This window comes from Neophocaena asiaeorientalis, unplaced genomic scaffold (assembly GCF_003031525.2).
Source record: "Neophocaena asiaeorientalis asiaeorientalis breed wild unplaced genomic scaffold, Neophocaena_asiaeorientalis_V1.1 scaffold102, whole genome shotgun sequence".
NCBI classification, from domain to species: Eukaryota; Metazoa; Chordata; class Mammalia; order Artiodactyla; family Phocoenidae; genus Neophocaena; species Neophocaena asiaeorientalis.
This window is the reverse complement of record NW_020175078.1, coordinates 1,796,441-1,819,139: the sequence shown is the minus strand read 5'-3', so window position 1 is coordinate 1,819,139 and position 22,699 is coordinate 1,796,441. Positions and strand designations below refer to the sequence as shown.

The following is a 22,699-nucleotide window of genomic DNA, read 5'->3' as shown; positions in this document are numbered from 1 at the left end:
CAGGTTCGTGCCCCGGTCCGGGAGGATCCCACATGCCGCGGAGCGGCTGCGCCTGTGAGCCATGGCCGCTGAGCCTGCGCGTCCGGAGCACAGGCTCGGCAACGGGAGAGGCCCCAACAGTGAGAGGCCCGCGTACCGCACAAAAAAAAAAAAAAAAAAAAAAAAGAAAAATGAAAATCTGATTTCTGATTTTACAAGTGACCATTATCTGTCCAAATTGAAGTTAAAGATGTTGACAATACTAAGAGATCCTCTGTAACATTTAAAAAGCCAGTTTTCTCTATGAAAAATACCCCCATAGTTACTGATTTTTTTTCAATGCTGGCTTAACTTTTGTGGGATTGAAAGTTCATAGATAGTAGAGTGTAACACATCCTAACACAATTCTCCAGTAACTCTAATGGTCTGGATGGACCAACATCCCAGAGTTTTTCTGAATCCTCTTGCTTTTGCCTTCTTTTGATGACCTGGCTCGTGTGCACATGACAGAAGGGCAGGCTAGATGATTTCTCAGGTCAACAAAGTGTTACTGACATTAGTCAGCCATTACATAGGAATTTATTTCCATGGTCCAGCACTTATAGTGTATTTCTTAGAAATACGATAGTGTATTTCTTAGAAATATGGTAGTGTATTTCTTAGAAATACGATAGTGTATTTCCTAGAAATACGATAGTGTATTTCTTGGAAAGGGGGAGACAATTCAGTAGGTGGTATGGGGACATACTTCCAGAGGCCACTGACATATCTGGATAGCATATAGGTGTATAGGCTTTGGGTGTTGGCTACCATTAAAAGATGTGTATATTTTAGAAATACCACGATGAACAACAAGATGCTTTTTGCTTTCTATAGTCCACAAGCACAGTCATCCCAAAGGAATAAAGTTTTTAAAATCATAGGAAGAAATGACTCCAAGATCAGCATATCCAGGCAATCCTACATCTTTGCTTTCTTAGCGGACAAAATCTTTTACCTATAAGGGAGTCCTAACATTGCTCAGCAAACCTATGTTTCTCTAGTAGACTTACTTTCCCACCTTCTCAAACAGCTGGCCCTTGAACAACACAGGTTCGAACTGCGTGGGTCCACTTATATGGATTTTTTCAATAATAAATGCTACATGACTGGACGCAGAACCCCAGAAACAGAGAAACTGCATATAGGGAGGGCCAACTCTGTGTTATGTGTGAATATCTGTGCACAGAGTGTTGGTGTTCCTAACCCCTGCCTTGTTCAAGGGTCACCTGTATAACTATCTCATACCTCCCTCTCTCTCCTTATACCTCCTGTAATCCCTCCTCCACCACTCATTTCCAACTGATGACCTCACGTCCTATTCTGTAGCAAAAAGAGAAACCATCAGGTAAAAAATCATCTTTCACTCTCCAAATTTACAAACATAGCTGCACTTGTACGCACCATGTCTTTCTTTCCCCTTATTACAAAAGCCTCCCTTTATCAAAAACCAATGCCTCCACATATGCTCTGGATCCCATTCTTATAAAATTCTTTTTTTTTTTTTTTAGCATTTAAAAAAATCTGTATTCTACAAACATACAAGTGAATGCTATAAATAAGGTAATATGACATAAAACAAAATGAAAAATATATGTGAGACTGTTCTCTTTAGTGTAGAGAATTCATGGCAGTTGCTGTACTATCGAGCTACTTAAATAGATCTATATATTTATATCTATATATATATATATATATATATAATTCTTATATAATGTTGTAGCTTCAGAGATCATTCACCAGTTTCTCTCAAAAGCTCCACGTCTGTTCTTTCTTTCTCACAGCAACTCTGCTTCCTCTGCATTACTCCTCTGTCCCTCTCCATCTACTCTGCATTTTTCTGTGCTATTTCTCTGTCTCTCTATTGCTCCTTGCGGTCCTAGCATTCTCATGACATCCTTCAACTTAATATTCATAATCAACTGCAGAGATTCTGTGTCTATTAGATCAAATTTCAGAGCCTCTGCTATGACCCACCTCCTCTTTTCAGCCAGGTCATGTCATGGATGGTTAGCCACCTTGTGGATTAGCGGCATCTGGGTGCCTGTCTATGTATGGTCCCTGTGATGAACAGCATGGAGTGACATGATACTAAATATGGCCTGTGATGCTGCACAAGCCGTGTGCAGCTCCACTGTATTTCATTCATTTGTGTGAGAGGGGCATAGCTTAGGTTGTTTATGCTTTATGCAATAAATTCTATCATGGCATCTACATAAAACATTGAATTCTTGTTTAAGAGAGCTGAAGATGAGACGTAAAAAGTGTCTATGGGGGTAGATTCCAGGGATGTAAGTCCTTAGGGAAAATTTTCTACTGCCAATGTTTAATTCCAAGCTCTATCTGTGTTGGGTGGAAAGACCTCTCCCTGCACTTCACCAGAGATGGTTCAGTTATTAAAAATGGGTGGGCTGGGCTTCCCTGGTGGCGCAGTGATTGAGAGTCCGCCTGCCGATGCAGGGGATGCGGGTTCGTGCCCCGGTCCTGGAAGATCCCACATGCCGCGGAGTGGCGGGGCCCGAGAACCATGGCCGCTGAGCCTGCGCGTCCGGAGCCTGTGCTCCACGATGGGAGAGGCCACAACAGGGAGAGGCCCGCGTACCGCAAAAAAAAAAAAAAAAATGGGGGGGCTTACTTCACTCTGGGTCAGAAAGAGAAAAACAAATACCGTATGCTAACACATATATATGGAATATAAAAAAAAAAAAAAAGCTACTGGTGAACCTAGTTGCAGGGTAGGAATAAAGAGGTAGACATAGAGAATGGACTTGAGGACACGGGGTGGGAGGGCAAAGCTGGGGCGAAGTGAGAGTAGCATCGACATATATACGCTACCGAATGTAAAATAGTTGGCTGGTGGGAAGCAGCGGCATAGCACAGGGAGATGAGCTGGGTGCTTTGTGACCACCTAGAGGGGTGGGATAGGGAGGATGGGAGGGAGGGGATATGCGGACATAGGTAGGCTTATGGCTGATTCACTTTGTTGTGCAACAGAAACTAACACGGTATTGTGAAGGAATTATACTCCAATAAAGATCTATTTAAAAAAAAAAAAAAAAAGGGGGTGGGCTGACTCCTAGCACCCTGGGACCATGCATGTAACTTTAGGCTTTATCCAGTCCATTTCCCTAGAGAATCTGTCAACATCAAAGCCTGTCACATTTTCCATGATTTTAAAAAAAAGCATCTGTGAGCCTACGGTGAAGCTAGTGCAAAGGGCTTAATTTTAAAACAACGCTCCATGAAATGGAATGTTTCTACGGTGCCAGCACCATTTTTGCCCAGAACTACCAAAACTCACAAAATATAGAGTGAGCATTAGAATTCAGTGCCCCCATGTGGAATGCAGACTGTCTCGAGCTATAAATGTCTGTGTTAATGAAGCCAGAAAGAGTAAAGTTTAAGCTGTTTGACTCTAGTTGAGTAAATACCATAGTTTCCCCTCTCCCCAAATATTTTCTCACACTATTATTCTATCTCTATATATAACATTTTTAATTTTTAAATTTCTTAAGTGTTTTGTTGAATAAAAATCCACTCAACTTGAACATCAAACCTTCTAGTGAGTATTTAGTCCAAGCAACAAAGACATTGACACAGAAAAGCATCTCGTTTCTCTCTTCCTTCATTTCTAGATGCTGTATTATGTAAAAGACATCCCAGCCACGCTGAAATTCTTCCATAGTCTCTTAGCTACCCGTGCTAAGATTCTCATTACTCTTGTGTCCGGTAAGTTATTTTCCTTCAGCCTGAATTTTAAAACAGTGATAGCGCATGGATACATGTGTTTGAAGGCAGCTGGTATATTTCATCTTCATTATGAAATTCTTGATTTGGCTTCTGATCAGAGTCAATTAATTAACACAGTATTAGGAAAATCCTTCACAACAGCTTTCAATTTAGGAGTTCCAGTGGAATTAAATGTCTGTTTACTTCTTTCTCTCGGGCAAATATATCCTTGTTGTCTCTATATAAAAAATATTTAACATACAGCAAATACAATGGATAGGAATGTTTTTAACGAGACTAAAAATAGTAAATATTTCTATTTACCTCCTTTTTGTCTCTTGAATGTCTCTCTTCTGTGATGTTTATTAATAAATGTCAATAAAATAAAGGTTTAAATATTTGGGACACTATCATATTTGATTAATCTGCACTTCTAGAGCCATTATCAATGTTCATTTAGGTTTTCTCAAATAAGTATCAAACATGGTCCCCTTGTTTTGTTTTGTGTTGTCGTGTTATTTTCCAAAGAAGGCATTTGATCATGTCATGTTGTTTCCAATGATACAATAAGTACCACACAGAGAACATAAGTAAACAGATTAGCAAATGAAACACAGACATTGTTGCATTCATTAATTCATTACTTCTTTCATTCAGCAGTCTTTGTGGATTGTCCACACAGTGCTAGGCAGGTTCACTCCACATACACAGCAGCCTCTGTCTCCCTAAGCTTATACCAGACCCTGTACTCAGAAACCATATGTCGCAAAATGTATTTATTCTTTTCTTTATAAATTTATTTATTTATTTATTTTTGGCTGCATTGGGTCTTCGCTGCTGGCCGTGGGCTTTCTCTAATTGCTACGAGCAGGGGCTACTCTTCTCTGTGGTGCGCGGGCTTCAGTAGTTGTGGCGCCAGAGCTCAGTAGTTGTGGCTCACGGGCTCTAGAGTACAGGCTCAGTAGTTGTGGTGCATGGGCTTAGTTGCTCCCCAGCATGTGGGATCTTCCCGGACCAGGGCTCGAGCCTGTGTGCCCTGCACTGGCAGGTGGATTCTCAACCACTGCGCCACCAGGGAAGTCCCCATGTATTCTTAAATATGAAGAATGGCTTTAAGGATGGCAAACATAGCTGTTGCCTATAATCCTGGGTTTGAACTCATGTGGGAGTTTGGCAAATGAGAGTTCCTGTACACAACCTCTTCTCTAAGGGAACATTTGATATACTATTTTTATCTCAGGTTAGTTAAAAATACTCATTTGTGTGGGAGAGTTCTATCTTACCATTTAGGAGGGCTTCCGTAAACTGGATGTTTCCCACCAACCTCTCTCTAAATTAGGACACTTGGGTAAAGCACTTTGTACTGCATTTAGGAATACAGAAGTCAATTTAGTTATCAACACTGAGGGCAGTCTATTCTTGATAATCTGTGTCAATAATAAAGAAACAGTGTTGCAGACAGAAATAGCAATTCATCCAGTAGTCATATATGTTTGATTTTAGGATATATTTCATATCAAATGAAGATCTACTGTTCTATATATTTGGTTTATGCTTAAATATTTTCAGAAGTATTTGAGTGTCAGAAGGCAGCTGTCTATGAGTATAGGCCTACCAATAAGAAAAAGCCAGCCTAAGGTTTAGGAAGTGGAATGACCAGTCTACAAGCAACTGAGAATGGACTAAGTGCCCTTATGGATACAGTATTCTGCTGGCTACATCATGAATACGTTAATAGAATGCATGGTTTATTGGCATCAGGATATGTGCAAACCAAAACAGGTCCAGTGAAATGCAGGATGATACATAAAATCAAGAATGCTGAGGCACTTCCTAGCTGTGTGAACTTGGTCTGTGAGTCTTAGTTCGTGCAAGGCCTATTCCCAGATAATCATACCTACATAATACGGCATCTATGCATACATGTAGTTCACATGTACTATGTCTATATACATTCATGGGGGAAAAAAATCAAAGAAAGGGAGTAAAAGCGCAAAAACCAGTTAGCTTTCATAAAAAAAAAGGTATTTTGAGTCAAAACTTATTCATTCGTAGTTTGATGGTGGAGATGTTTTACTAACTTTTTAAGCACACAGCTTACAATTTTTCATTACTGCACACAGCAGTGGGAGGCAGGTATCCCAAAGAGGAAAACACTGGTAACACACAACCCTCTTAACTCCGTGCTCTTCCTAAGGTACCAGCTCCTTACTTCCCCCTTCTACCCCTCTTATTTGTTACCTAGAGCAGTTTAACTCCCTTTTGCTCTGCCTCTCTGACCTAGATAAACCTGTGCACCTATAAACCCATCTTAACAACAGTATATTTCTCTGAGATAAATTCTGTTGGCCCCTCGGTGTATGGAAGTGCCTATGGTCTTCTTTTTTAAAAATAGCAAGAACTGCTTTGTCGTATTAATAAAGCTGATATAAACATATGGGTCAACTTTCAGGAAAATAGAGCACAGTCAATTTCCAACAGTGAAAACAAAGTTAATCGCAAGAACTTTCCAATCAGATTTGTTTTATATCGTTGTCAATTAACATGTATAGAATTGATCCACATTTTTATTAGTCACTTTTTCATTTGATGATATCACTGCAAATCCCTATCTGCCAGACCAGTCTGTGGATAGCAGACAGGTTTGGGAAAGCTCCCCAGGTCATCTGAGGTGCCTGATCTACTTCCTACCTTACCGCTGTAGAAAAACCATTACCCTAAACTACCTTCTCAGCCCCAACTTGAACCCCCATTCTTCATACTTGCCCAATGAAAACATTCCTTAAACTTGAATATTACCCTAAAACTTGAAACACCCACACCAAAATGGTTCACACTAGGCTCTGTTTATATCACATTTGTTGCAGTCACTTTCTAAATGGAAGTTGCTTCATAATTACCCAGAAGTGAAGAAGCCTGTTTGTGTATTTCCTTTCTTTGGGGGCAATATTCTCATCCATAGCCTCACTGCAGTACAGCAAACTGAGTACTCGATGCCAGCAGAGTCAGACAAACCTAGAACTAGTCACTAAATTAAATTTCTAAGAACACTCATCAAGCCAGTATCTCACCTAAGCACATAATGGTATGTCTGGATTAACATCTTGCTCTAAAAGGTCATCTTAAATATGCCCCACAGCTAAGGCTTCTGCCTGTCCATCCGAGTCAGACACTGACCTGTTACTGAACTGATGCGTTCTCTCTGTGAATAAACTGAAGTACTCAGTTATTTGAGCACCATATGGACACCCACTGTTTGCAATTTATTAGATTCTAAGATAATGAAATATAGGGTCAGTTTCTAGATTTAATTATGCAGGGCACCTAGCCTGGTTAAGGTGACAGGTGTATTCAGCATATTCAAACACAGCCTACACTCTTGGTCCCAAGTTGACTGCGTAGGACAGTCGTGTAGATTTGGTTCATCCAGCTTTTATTGAGCTCCTCTAGTTGGTCACTGCTAGGCTCCGGGGTTGCAAAGATGACTGTTACTCCTCTGCCTTTGAAAGGCTCCTAATCTAATGGAGGATTCAGACATGTACATACTTTCAAAAAGGTGCTAATTTCTGATCAGAGGCAGATAGGGAGTTTAAGGAGAGTTCCCGGAGAGCAAGAGGCTCTGCCTCTTATCTCTAGTCCCAGATCTTTGCAAAACCCTTGGCAACTAGAAGAAGACACCCAGTGAATGTGTTTGAATTGAACTGAATAATTGTTTATTATTTCTGTCTTATACTATCCCAACTACAGCTAGTTCTGAATGTCCATTCAAAAAAAGATACTGTGTTTTAGCTAACATGATAGACATGGAATCAGAGAATACAGAAAGTTCTGGAGATCTGAAGATGGATTTAATAAACAGGAATAAAGGACTCAATAAAGAAGATACACATATTCACACGCACACAGTGCACACCGAAATAGGCAGAACAGAGGCTTTTCTCCTGTTCCTAAGTATCCATTAAAGAGTTAGCCCAGCTCAGTAAATATTTATTTATTTATAACAAACAGAAGTTCCTGATTATAATGATAAAAGGTTTGATTTGGGGATGAAAAAGAAGAGAAATAAGAAGAGGTGGATTTTTAAAATGAGGAGTATCCCACACTAAAATAATGTTAGTGGCATGTTTTTCTGCAAATGTAGTAGCCAGGCATTCGTTGAGAGAGTTGCTAATTAAAATGCAACTTATCTGGTTACAGGAGATTAGCCAGGAGATCAGTGACATTTTCTGTCTTGCCCTCTCCTTATCTAAGGAAGGAGGCAAATCATGGCGTGTTATTTTTAATAAGGGGGGTGGGGGTGAGGGACCTGGTTTACATCATGTTGAAAACAAAAGTAACACCATATGTTGTGCCCACCGAGAGCCATTATGATAATGTATCAGTCAGAAAGTTTCTAATTGCTCAGCTCAGAAATGGCACTGAGTCACAGAACACTGACACCAGCAAATTCTCTGCAATTAGTGTTTGGTTCTTTTTTCTCTGCCAGGGTGAAAAAAAAAAAAAAAAATGATAACAGAGCCTTTCCTCAACCACCGAAATATTTATTTTCTTGTAGTCTTGTTTGCAGGCAAATTCTTATTTAGGCAGTCACTGTCTTTGGAATGAAAGATTTTTGTAACACATGCTCATGACCCTCATTTTTTTTCCCACTGAACTGAGGTTTTATTTTTTTCTGCTTCATTCCAATTCCACCTTCTTCTAGAGCTTATCCTGTAGTTATCGTTCCCTCTTCTGAAATGTTAGTGGAACATCAATTATCTAGGCTATTTATTATTTACCATTTTCTGCCTTGGTTATTCTCTTTTGTTGAGTTAAATCAGGAGACATTAGCCAAGCCCATGGATGAGGCCAACGTCCTATAATTATATGCAGAATTGTGTGGCTATATAGTGTTTGTGTACTTTTCTGGAGAGTCCGATTACTTTGATTACATCATAAAGGAGCTTTCGGAACCAAAAAAGTTCACGCCTTTGAAATCTTAATTTTTAATCCTGGAAACTCATAGAGTTGTAAGTTCTCTCTTATATTGCTTTGGCCAAGTCCAACTTAATTTCCTAACACTTGAGCAGTGTTTACTATGTGCCAGTCATGGTTCTAAGTGCCTTACTTTATCAACTTGGTGATCCTTGCAACAATCCTATGAAGATAGTCTATTATTATCCCTGATTTATAGATGACAAAACTGAGGCACAGGTTCATAAAGCTAGTAAGAGGAGAAGCCAGGCTTCACACTCAGAAAGTCAGGCTTTAGAGACCACTCTTAAATGCTGCACATATCCACTATCTCTGTAACAGCCCACTATTAGACGCGTATATTAGAAAGTCCATAAATAGCTGTTCTTTTGTTTTGATTTATTAGTATTATTACAGATGTCTGAAAAGCAAATTTGTCTTTTTACATTCTCAAGATTACAACCAGTGGAAATACATTATCAAAGTAATTCCATATAATATTCATTTATTTTGTAAGCACTTATTACACATCTGCCATGTGCTTACCATTGAGCAATGATTCACTTCAATTATCTCATTTAATACTTGCAGTTGCATTTGGGGTAAGTATGGTTATCTCTATCTTATAGATGAGAAAACTGAGGTTCTGAGAGACTAAATACCAAACCTCATCTCATTCATGAAGTGTCAGAACAGTCCAACCTATCTCTCCCACAGATGCTGTATCTCTTAGCTTCTACACTGGGCCAGGTTTTCAACTAAATACAACATACACTGCTAATATATCTTCTAAAGCTGGGGACAAAATTTTTAGGACTCAACCTAGTTGTTGCTGTCCAAGGCAGCATCCTGTAATTGTATAGACATGAGAGGCTACCCCATCTTTGGTCTGGGTAAACTATCATTGTATTTGCTGTGCTCTTTCTTTCTATTTCAATTTTTACTCTTAGACCCTTTCCTCTGAACCAGACTAACATAAACAACTGCCTTCCTCCTATCACCACCTGAATGTCCAACGGGGACCTCAACCTTATGTCTCCAAAACCAGATGCCTGATAACACATTTAAACATGTTCCTCCCCCATTCTTCCCATTTCCAATAATGGCAATTTTCTCTTTTCAGATGCTTGGGCCAAAATGACTGGGATCATCACTGATTCTTTTCTTTCTTTCACTATCCAAATTATTAATGTTAACAATATCCGAATCATTAGCAAATGGCATTGGATCTAGGAGTGTAATATATAAAAAATTCAACCACTTCTCATCACCTCCAATCTTGCTGGTGCAACGTAACATCATCTAACACCCAGATTATTGCAGTAGCTTTCTTACTGTTCTTCCTGATCTGTCCTTATGCCCCTATAGTCTATTCTCAATAGAGAATAGTCCATCTGTGTGGCCAGAGCGACCTTATGAAAATGCAAATCAGGTTAAGTCACTCTAATATTGTGTTGTCCAATACGGAAGCCACAGTTGGCTACTGAAAGTGAAATGAATTAAGATGGAGTAACACTTAAAATTCATTCCCTTAGTCACACTAGCCACAGTTTACATGTTCCATAACCATAAAGTGGTTACTGGCTAGGATACTGGACAACGCAAATATGGAACATGTCCAAGAGTCCAGAAAATTCTATTAGACCACACTACAATGGCTTCTCATCTTTTTCCATATGATTTAGCACCCAGTCTACTTCTCACCATCACCCGTACAACCTCCTCTCCTTCCACGCTCCCCTCTGTTCACTCAATTCCAATCTCACTGGCTTCCTGGCTAGTTCTTAACAAGCCAAGCCTGTTCCTGCTTCAGGTCCTTTGCAGTTGCTCTTCTCTCTACCTGGAGTAATCTTCTCTCTGATATCTGTGTGGATTGCTGTCATGTCTCTGCTCCAATGTCACATTATTAGAGAGACTGTCTGCGACCACCTGATATAAAACAGCAACCCATCCAACTCTTTGATCCCCCTTATTCCTTGCTCTGATTTGTTTTTCATTAGCACTCTGCACCATCTGATATACGATCTGTTTACTTATTTAACTTTCTCTCCTCCCACCCCCTTCACTCCTTGAACTGAGCTACACAAAGGCAAGAATTTCTTTTTTTTAAATTGACTGCTCTATTCCAAGCATCTAGTGTACTGGCTGGCAGAGTAGGTAAAGGCAAAGAAGAATAGCTGAAAGCATGAATTTCGTTCTGTTGCACAGAAACCAGTGGCTGGGACAAGCTATGGAAAAAGTACGGATCTCACTTACCCCAGGATGACCTCTGCCAGTATGTCACGTCATCTGACCTCATGCAGATGCTGGACAAGTTGAGGATTAAGTATGAGTGTTATGACCTTCTTTCCACCATGGACATATCTGACTGTTTTATTGATGGCAATGAGAATGGAGACCTGCTTTGGGATTTTTTGACAGAAACCTGCAACTTTAGTACAACAGCACCACCTGATCTCAAAGCAGAGATTATGAAAGATCTGCAAGACCCTGAATTCAGTGTCAAGAAAGAGGGGAAGGTTCTTTTCAACAACAGTTTGAGTTTCATAGTGGTTGAGGCATAAATGTCCACCATGAGAATGTATTCAAAAACTATAGTCTGAACAATTTTGATCATTCACTTATTTGTGCATTAAAATTATAAATATATCTCATAATATAAACAGAGCATTTTCTCTGAGATGTAAAATCTAGAAAATCCCAAGATATTCTTGGACTTCCATGTGGAATCATATATGACACTGCTGGTCTTATCCCATCCCTTCTATCGGTAAAGAGACTACATGCTGTCTACACACCACATAATCTGGAAAAATGAGACAACTAGGTTTCACGGGCTTATTGACAATAAAACCCTTTCCATTTGTTGATTATAATGGAATTTCCTGGAATACTAATAAAATGTGTGCTATGGATTTTTAAAATACTAGTAAAGTATATGCTTATTGATACCTTGGACATTAAGAAAGCATATGTTTATTGATTTTTTCCCCTTCTGTGAAGAAGTATTTCTCTATGTGCATTTCTTTATTGTAGTTTCTTATTTTTAAAGATTACTCTAATTAACTTTGTTATGTGTTGTCATTTCCTCCCACTTTGTTTTCTCTTTTAATTTTGTCTATGATCTTGTAGTGTTTTGTTTGTTTTCTGCTATACTAAAGTTTTTCTACTTTATTCAGTCAAATTTAGTTTTTTTCCTTTTTTAATTTCTGGACTTCTGACACATTTTAAAAGGCCTCCTAAAACCAAGGTTTTAGAATATTAACATATTTAATCATAATAATTTTATAATTTCACTGTAAAAAAATCTTTGATATGTTTGAAGTTTACATAAGTATCAAGAGTGAGTTGAGAACAAGCTGATTTTCCTCAAAAAAACCCCCATCTATATCAACACAATTGACAAAAAAACCCACTGACTTAAAATATACCTTTTATCATTCACTAAATTTCTTGAAAACACTTGAGTCTATTTCAATACTCCATCATCCTTATGCCCCTCTGTCTTAAGATCTCCTCTAAGATCAAGAATCATCTTTAGGGCTTCCCTGGTGGCACAGTGGTTAAGAATCCACCTGCCAATGCAAGGGACATGGGTTTGAGCCCTGGTCTGGGAGGATCCCACGTGCTACGGAGCAGCTGGGCCCGTGTGGTACAGCTGCTGAGCCTGCGCTCTGGAGCCTGCGAGCCACAGCTACTGAAGCCCGCGCACCTGGAGCCTGTGCTCTGCAGCAGGAGAAGCCACTGCAACAAAGAGTAGCCCCCGCTCGCCACAACTAGAGAAAGCCCACTCGCAGCAACGAAGACCCAACACAGCTAAAAATAAAATAAAATAAATAAATATATTTTTTAAAAAATCATCTTTAACGGTAGTATTTCAGAGGATTTTTGAAAAGTTTTTCATAATCTTTATATTATCTTTGATAATAAACATCTATCATTCTTAAAAAAAAGCACACCTCTTAAGTAATTAAGTAATTTTATAATTAATAAATACATATATTTTAAAAATATAAGTAAATAATTACTACTCCCTGTTAGAAACAGAACAAAAGTAAGGTTTTACTAAAGAGGTCACGGACCCTGATTCACCAGTGATGAAACGTTCAACATAGTATGATATTCACTCTTTCACATCACAGAGCTACCACTTAATGCTGTGGTATAGTCACTTAAAAAGGATTAATGCCTTCCTTCAGGCCCAGGAAATACACTGGAGTATAGAGCCTATTTCTACCCACAAATTACCAAGCTTTATTGTTCATAATAAGTAAAACTGACTTGCATTACTCTCTTTTCATGGACAACTTTATCAATATTTTTTTGAATTGTCAGTTGCAACAAATGAAATGACAGTTATCCAATCAGATTCCTGAATATGAACCCTGAGCCATTAATCATACTGATACGTACTACTGACAAAGGAAATCTGTGAAGCAGGCATGATGGATGGATATGGACCACGACAACCTTGAACAACTTCACCAAAAAAAATGGAAATCAAGACTACAGAGCAAATTACGGTCTTTTCTAAAAAGCACATGTGCAAAACAAAACAAGAATAGAACTACCATGCTGCTTAAAGATGAAGAAGACTAGCCGTCTATAGACGGATGTTTGTAAATATGGCCTTTTTCTCATACAGCCCTTACTATAAAATACGAGGATAAATAAATTCTCACCTGCTTCAATTTAATGTAATGTGAACAGTCAAGCCTTTTTCAAGAGAAAATCCTTAGGAGTTACCTACCAGTCAGTGGTGGAAAGATAAAGGGTACAACAGGTGTGAGGGATGGAACTATTGGCTCCTGCCTGCACTGCGTGATATTACAAAGGACTTGAGGCAGTCACATATTGAATATTCAAGTCTGTTTTTGTGGTTCAGAAAAAAAGCCTACAACATGAATTTGGAATGTTGTTTTATACATCATCGTACATCTCCCAGTGCTTAACATGGGGCCATGCATAGAGAAGATGCTAAGTAATGGATTACTTTCTTTCTCAAGCACCTATCTTATACCTATGTGTTTATATTCTTGTTGTAACCACAGCTCAAGAAACCCAACAAAATTGTTTGTTGCCCTTAGTATAAACCTTAACTTATTTAAAGTGTTTCTGACACTTTTCTGCATTTGTTAGAGAGTCCTGCCAAATCCAAAGTATTAAGTGGAGCAAAGTATTTTAGGGCCTTGATCCTTGCTTATTGTAAAAATTGGCAACTTTCTTAATTGAAAACTCTGCCAAGGATATAAAATGGAGAAAAGACAGTCTCTTCAGGGAGTGGTATTGGGAAAGCTGAACTGCCTCATGTAAATCAATGAAGTTAGAACACTCCCTCATGCCATACACAAAAGTAAACTCAAAATGGCTTAAAGACAAATGTAAGACATGACACATAAAACTCCTAGAAGAGAACATAGACAAAACATTCTCTGACATAATTCATAGATAGCAATGTTTTCTTAGGTCAGTCTCCCAAGGCAATAGAAATAAAAGCAAAAATAAACAAATGAGACCTAATCGAACTTACAAGCTTTTGCACAGCAAAGGAAACCATAAACAGAATGAAAAGACAACCTACGGAATGGGAGCAAGTATTCGCAAACAAAGCGACTGACAATGGCTTAATTTCCAAAATATACAAACAGCTCCTACAACTCAGTAACAACAACAACCAAAAACCCAATCAAGAAATGGGCAGTAGACCTAAATAGACATTTCTCCAAAGATAACACAAAGATTCCCAACAGGCACATGAAAAGATGCTCAACATCGCTAATTATTAGAGAAATCAAAATTACAATGAGGTACCAACCTCACAACAGTCAGAATGGTCACCATTAAAAGTCTACAAATAACAAATGCTAGGGAGGGTGTGGAGAAAAGGGAACCCTCCTACACTGTTGGTGGGAATGTAAGTTGGTGCAGCCACTATGGAAGACAATATGGAGATTCCTCAGAAAAATAAAAACAGAACTACCATATGATCCAGCAACCCCACTCCTGGGCATATAACTGGACACAACTATTATTCAAAAAGATACATGCACCCCTATGTTCATAGCAGCAATATTTACAATAGCCAAGACAGGGAAGCAACCAAAATGTCCATTGACAGATAAATGGATAAAGAAGATGTGGTACATATATACAATGGAATACTATGCAGCCATAAAAAAGAATGAAATAATGCCATTTGCAGCTACATGGATGGACCTAGAGATTATCATACTAAGTGAAGTCAGAAAGAAAATAACAAATACCACATGATATCACTTATTTGTGGAACCATAATATGACACAAAAGAACTTATCTACGAAACAGAAACAGACTCACAGACATAGAGAACAGACTTGTGGTTGTGAAGGGGGAGAGGGATGGGGGACGGGTGGATTGGGAGTTTGGGATTAGCAAATACAAACTACTATGTATATAATAGGTAAACAACAAGGTCCTACTGTATAGCACAGGGAAATATATTCAATATCCTGTAATAAACCATAATGGAAAAGAATATGAAAAATTAAAAAATACATATAACTGAATCACTTTCCTGTTCACCAAAAACTACCACAGCATTATAAATCAACTGTACTTCAATAAAAAATTAAAACAAAAAAATAAAACAAAAGAAAAAAAGAAAACTCTGCCAATCTGGGCAAAAGAAAAAAATTAAATTTCTGGTGTGCATCCGTAAAAAACAGATGCAAGGGTCACAGAAAATACTAGATCTTAAGTCTGTGACATTGCACAGACTCAAATGTATATTTAATGTATTTAAAATGTTTGCTTAATAAAAATAGCTTACACAGAGTATTTTGTCATTTTAAAAGCATATTTACATATATTTACCCCATCAGAATGTTATTTCTAAGAAAATAAGGACTTCTTGATAAGCCCCACAGGGACTGATTACCTAAAATAGTCTTGTTAGATGGACAGCTTGAACCAGATTTCCTGGGTTCAAATCCTGGTTCTATTAATTACTCACTGAGAGGTCTCAGGCAATTCATTTTCTCTATTATCAGATTTCTTCATCTTCAAAATGAAGATTATAATCACAGTACCAACCTTAGAGGGTGGTCATGAGGATTCTAGGAGTTAAGGTACAGAAATATGCTCATAAAGTGACAGGCTCATAGGGAATTTCAAAAATATTAACTATAATTATTATTAACTGCTCAAAAATATTCAGTATAAAATGTAGAACCATTTAAAAAAATTAAAATTAAGGAAAATTATGACTGAGGCCAGAGAGAGAGATAGTACCTAGAAGAAGCAACCTATTCCCTGACCTTGACATTTCTAGCTAAAGGTAGATGGCCTCTCTGTTATTGCTGAACTGGTGCTTCACGAAGCCCAAGTGCCACCAGGGCTGAGCCACTCAAATCCCACCTGAGGGCATCTGCTTGCCTGATGCTATAAGTACCAGCACTCCATACTATGAAAAGTGGCTCCATCTCAACCTTGCCTGAGTATACCAAAGAAAGGGTGGGCAGCTGACACAAGGATGGCAACACATAGGCTGGCCAGAGATTGACTGGAGTGGTTTCTCTTCACAAAATATAAAAGGCATCCCTTTAATTCTCTTACTAATTTAGAATTCCAAACCTGGGGAAATTAGGCTTTCATCTTTTCATGCATTCATGAAATATACATTCCACCACTACTGATTGTTCTAAGCAAAGATGATAAAGTAGTAAAGAAAACAAAGTTCCCAACGTCAGTGACCTGATTTCTAGTGGGAGGGTGGACCGAAAAATCAATATTGGTCAGATAATGATAGGCATGATTAAGAAAACAAAAGGAGATAAGGAGAAAAGAGTACTGGAGGGGAAAATAAGAGTGGTTGGAATGGTCAAGGAAGGCTTTTTTTTTTTTTAGAAAAAGGGTGAAATTCGAACAGAGATTTAAATGAAGTGAAGGGGCAACCATGCAAAGAGTTGGGAGAGGAGCATTTCAGAAAGAAGGAAGTGCAAGTACAAAGTCCCTGATGTGGGAATGAGCTTGACACACTTGAAGGACAGTCAAGAGGTTAGGTGGCTTTCTACAGTAGGTGGGCTGAAATGTCATGAGATGAACTCTAGTCCAGAGTAGCCACCACAGTGGCCATACGTGGGAGGACCTCACTAGGATGTCACCGTTAGAAAGGGAAGAATGGAGCAGAACTACAGAGAGAATAAGACCATACGGCCTTGGAACAGGAGATGTGCTTTGGTTGTCTTCAGTAATGCTCCTTACCATTTCCAATTCCTGTCTATGTTTAGCCAGAAAACAAGTACCCCTTTCCCCAAGGTGTCTGTGTGGGTGTCTGCCTCTTGCCTCCCAGATGTCATTGTTAGAATAACATGTAAGATCTCATTTGATTCTTAATTAACGAATTTGAAAGACTGATTATTACTATCCCATTTAGGAGGTGATGAAGCTGAGATACTAAGTTAAATGACTTGCTCTGCTCTCAAAATAAGTTTGTAAAAGAAGGTAAGCTAGCCCTTACACATTCTGACTTCACACTGTGCCTCTATACATTGGGAAAATTAAGTTTATGATCCTCTGTCATCATAGATGTAGGTTATCTTAAAGAGTAACACTGCATCAGACTAAATTGCCTTTGCCCCCAAACGCCCATCTGCAAATTGAAGGGATCTGATTGCAGAAAAGAAAAAGCAATAGGATGGTCAAAGGGTAGTATAAAAAAAAAATCACCTCACTGAAGGGTGAAATGGCACTCTTTCTGAACACTGTACTTCAATAATAAGGTAGTTTTAATCTATTGCCAAATACCTGGGTTCTCTCATCCATTTGCCTTGACTTTTGCTTTTATTTCTCTACCTCTATTCCTACCAGGTCCCAAGCATCACCCATTTCATGTTTAAATTATCTGTCACCCCTATCCTAGCTCCCCCGTGATTCATACACTGTGCAATATGCATTCGTAGTATGCGATCAACAAATGCAGGGTAGTTAAAGCTATGGATCATGTAATCCATTTCTCAACATGAGATACACCGTAAAAAGGCAACAGCAGTAAAAGGGGGGTTGATTTAAGAGGCTCCCTGGGCAACAACAGTCACAATTTCCAAATGTGCCAAAAATTCATTAGGACTCCATGTCAGATTGCTGTAATCTCTGCAGCGATGGTTTAATAAATACAGTGGCGTGCGGTTCTGGAGGCTATCCTATATAATCAGTGTCTTCCCATGATCAGATTCTTCCCCTGAAGAATTATCTGTGTTTCCTGATTTGTCTTAATGATACTTGAAGGACTTTGCAAACAACCTGCCTATGGTAGAAAATGTTGAAATAAATCACAGGGGCTATCAACTACAGTCCAAGCTTCGTGAATTCTCCAAAGACATTTGATACAAAAGAGGCAGGAAAATGTCGGTCCCTCTATTTATGTCCTACAGCTAACTAATTTTATGCTAATTTCATTTCTATACTGTGCTTCCTTATTCTACATGTCGATGGATGGATTTCATGAGTTAATTCTCTAGTCCCCGTTGCAGGCGGACTGGACATAAATCCCAGGGTTTTGCAGAAGAGGCAGTTGTTCCATGCTACCTATTATCAGCACAAACACATTGCAACTGTGGCTTATTTATCAAGAGATTGCTACTATTCTGCACATTTTCCAAGTGGCTTCATCTATCCCACAGTAGCTTTTAATGGGAGAAGTATAACAGTCTTTGTGGTTTGTTTATTATTATCTATTAGGTTTTTTATTTCTCCAGGTCTGACTGGGAGAAGAGTTTGGACTTCTTTCTCATTTTATGAAAGACACCTAGAAAATGGGACAAGCAAATTAGCTAGGGCTTACTGCTTCAGGAGACATCTCATGGGAGGGATTTATTTGGGCAAGGTTGGCGACCCATGGGTTTCCCATCTGTGTGTCCTCAGAATGGCGAAGTAAATATTAGCTTCCAGGCTTAGCTGTTTTCCCTGTGTTTTCTTTGGTCTCTCTCATTTATAGATTTGCAGCCTGAAAAATAGTTGATCATGGAGATTCTTTGCTAAATAACAGACATTAAGGAATTTTGAGGACTCAACTTTAATAATAGTTCATATTTATTGAGTGTTTATGATGTGTTAGGTATTGTGTCACATTATTTAATCTAATCCTTGTAACAAGCTTATGGGATAGTCATTATTTTTATCCCAATTTCACAAAGAAGGAAATTGAGGTTTAAGTTGCTTATGTAACTTTCCCCACATTCTCACAGCGAATGCCAATCTATAGCGATAAACCACAGATACCATTTTCTTAACCATCACATTGCTGCCTAAGGGTGATCCTTGTTGATTCTGTTCCTTTCTATCCTAACTATCCAAGCTTCCTTATAGGAATTATCTCCTAGCTTCGAATTTTCATTCTACTTCCTGGGGACTGATCACAACTGCTGACTCTGGTACAAAGAGAACACCTGTTTGACTTAATCAACTTTGATCCAACAATGTATTATCTTCAAACAGCAGCTCCTGTATGACTGGCCTGCCCTCTTGGGCAGAGAAGGACAATCCCAGTGAATTGATTTATTATTTTAATCTTGTGTACACATATTTTCACTTAGTGAGCATCCATAACACAAGAGACTTTGAAATGGCAAATCGTAAGGCCTGTGTAGCTCCAGCTGGCCAGAGAGTCGAAGGTAATATGGCAGAGACTGTTTCCTAGTAGCAATTCTCCCCTTCTTCTGTGACAATGTAACATCGAATTTTTAATTAGGTATACAGCTGCCCAGATGAAGACTACATTTCCCATACTCCCTTTGTGCCAGATATAGTCACACGACTAAGTTCTAGCCAATGGGATGTGAGAAGTAACATTGTGGGATATGCCAACAAAGGAAGACATATGTTCTCTTCATCTGCTTTTCTTCCTTCTAGATGGCTGGAGTGGATGTGACAGTGAGCTAATCTCAGACCAGGCAGACAAGAGTGGCAATGCCGTAGGAAATGCAAAGTAACAGGAGTTGGGTCCCTAAACCTGGTGAAGCAGAGTTGCCACATTAGGGGTGGACTGCTTACCTTCAGACGGTTACAAGAGACAGAAATAACTTTCTACCTTCCAAGTACGATGTTGACTTATTTGAAGTAGCAGTGGCTGAATCCATGCCCTACCTACCACAAGTAGGTTAATCTTAACCAAGTCCTTCCCATCTTTTTCAGAATCTTTTTTTTTTTCTTCTAATCTATAAAGGAGGCCAAAAGGAACACTGAGAAAATAAGAAAAAACTTTGAAAAATACAACACATGTTATCCTGGGTCTAGGAGAGTAGGTGACTATTTCTGAGAAAAAAAACTTTTTTTCCCCAAATAGTGCTAAAATATCAAGATAAGTGTACCTATTTTATCAATCACCTGAATTCTAGATGCTTAACCTGCATGATGTCACATATCCACCTAGCAGATTAGTCATTCGTCATAGTATTTAATTCTGTTTCAACAAGTTATGGAGACATGAACCTCAACAAATTCTGTAAACCATAGTCACTTACTACTTTTCAGTTTTCAATGGGCAGACGAATCACCTGGGAACCTTATTAGACATGCAAATTTCTTGGTTCTACCCTAGATCTGAACCATGTGTGAAGCCCAGGAGTCTGTCTTTCTATGAATCAACCAGGTGATTCTCTGGCTCACCAGATATGGAAACTTGTATGGAATACTGGTAAAAATAATAGGAATAATTATAGAAATATTGCATCATTCACTGACATATCTGAACCAGTAGCCTCTGAACGTTGCATTTGCATTATTATTTAATAATATCTAAATGAAGTGAGAACTAATTATGTATCAGGCACTATATACAATTTTTGACATGTTATTTCATTTAATTTTCAAAATAAAAAGGCATTTTTTACTAATTTTTCTTATTTTATAGATGAAGACAATGACGTTTGATAAGTTTAGATAGACTTGCACAGTTTCTAAGCTAAGACATGGCAGAGCTGGGTCTCTGCTCCATAGTCCAAGAGTGTAACTCTGAGATGCTAAGGCCTTTCCTCATTCTTAGCACTATCATCGATCGGGGAGAAAAAACCATGTTTCACAGGTTATTCAAGTAAGGACAGTAGTAAGTGCATCGGTGTTCATTAGCCTACAACGCTATCTGCAAGATATCATATAGGACTCACGAAAAAAATGAATTCAGGAATTAAAAGAAAAGGAAGAGCATTAACACGATTTTGTTAATTTTAAACACCAAGCTTTTTATAAACCATCTTAGCTGTTAACACACTTACACACACATTTGATAGATATAAAAATGCTTTCAGTGATTTCCCAAGATTGTGCCTGCTCTATGTTCATAATTTTAAATTCACTATCATTTAACTCAAAATCTTTTAGTGAATTGTTTCGTTTTTTGAAATTTAATTATATATATTTTTTGGTCTATACTTGACTAAGCTGTGGTTAGCATTTTTCAGTTTTGTCAGTTTTTGTCACAGTGTATATACATGTATATAAACTGTACGTGTGTGTGTGTCTGTGTGTATGCCAACCCGCCCATATACACACAAACATAAATCATTTATATATGCACGTCTACATATTACAGCTATCAATCTCTGTAGAAAGAGGAATCATGATGTGGGTTACAAATTCATGTTAATTTAACATGTATGCTTGTGGGTTTTCTTAATTTAAAATCATACTTACATAAGTAAGACACCAGAATATATCAAAACTTAAGTGGGTCTCTAATTACAGCAGGAAGTTAAAAAAAGAAATTAACATACAAAATGTTACATTTAACTCAAAGACATCAATAAATCTCATGCTTCTGTTTTATAGGAAGAATTTTTAACCAACAATACTTCTCAGGAGAGAAAAAAGTCTCCATTTTCAACAAAAATAAAAATGCTAAAATTAAATAGATTAATATCTAATTTTATACCTTCATTTATATTATGTGCAAAATTATCTTAAATATTTGTTATGGATGAAGTGGCTTTCTACCAAATTGGGCCTTTTCATAGTAGAAAATGTTAACATAAATTGTTGCATAAATCATTGCCTTGTAGCATACCAGAAGGCGCATATAAAAACCCATATCTTTACCGCACATATTTCCCATTAACCATAATCTATTAGTAATTGAAGTTCATTACAAATTCTTGTAGACTTTATTGCTATCGCGCTGCATGACACACCGAACCTGGCTTGCATAACAAGAAGTCCTTGCTGGGAAATATCCTATTAACGATGACAGTGCATTTGTCATTGTAATAATAAACCTGTAGATTATAAATTATCAAGGTGCCATTTGTGCTGCCCTGGCTTCAAGGTTTGTCAGTGCCTCCATTTTAAAACGCTGATTTTCAGTGAGTTGTAACTCAACTATCAAAATCTGCAGTGAGCTGCAACTCTGCATCCAAGGACTCAGCTCGAGAGTCTTTTTGGAACAATTCTTAAGTATGATTTACATTTTCCAATTAAAAACAACAGTGGTCTGCTGGCCCGTACACAACAGTATTGAAGGGACCTGTGAGACATAATCATTTCCCACCAAGAAAAATATGTTTAGACCTGGCCCAGATACCTAAGGCTGTTTAAGATCAAACTTTATAGCAGTCCCAAGTTTGTGCCTTAAAAAGACATTATTGAATTTTTAGGAGGGTAACAACTAAACTCAAATGTCAGGCATTCTCGTTAACGACATATACCAAGTGATTCTTCCTTTCATGCAAGAGCCGCCACTCCTGCCCCTTTCATATTAATAACTTGAAAAATAGAAGAATTTATATGGAGCAGTGAGAAAACATTACTGAGAAGGGAGAGGAGCATGGGAGAAGAAAATGTAATATTGAAACAGAAATAGCTACAACTGTGTAAACAGATGTGCCTTTGGCTTGGACGTAAACTTTACCAGTCTGTGATATTTCTCAGCCAAGGAGATGGAAGCCGGCAGGACCAGAATAGGGCTTTCTGCATTACAAGGGCAACTGGTTCCACAAACTTTGATCTTTCTTACCTTAAAATGGGGTATTA

The 22,699-nt window shown here is 38.2% G+C and overlaps 1 protein-coding gene across 2 annotated transcripts in view; it reads left to right on the top strand.

The window, feature by feature from the left end:
* HNMT (histamine N-methyltransferase) overlaps window positions 1-11,656 on the top strand; it is a 37,644-nt gene extending 25,988 nt beyond the window's left edge. For both annotated transcript variants that reach the window (XM_024764106.1, XM_024764105.1), the window contains 2 exons: window positions 3,654-3,747; window positions 10,909-11,656. In XM_024764106.1, the coding sequence (XP_024619874.1) occupies window positions 3,654-3,747; window positions 10,909-11,264 (450 nt within the window). In that variant the 3' untranslated portion in view covers window positions 11,265-11,656. The remainder of the gene's footprint in view (window positions 1-3,653; window positions 3,748-10,908) is intronic.
* Window positions 11,657-22,699: the final 11,043 nt, after the last annotated feature.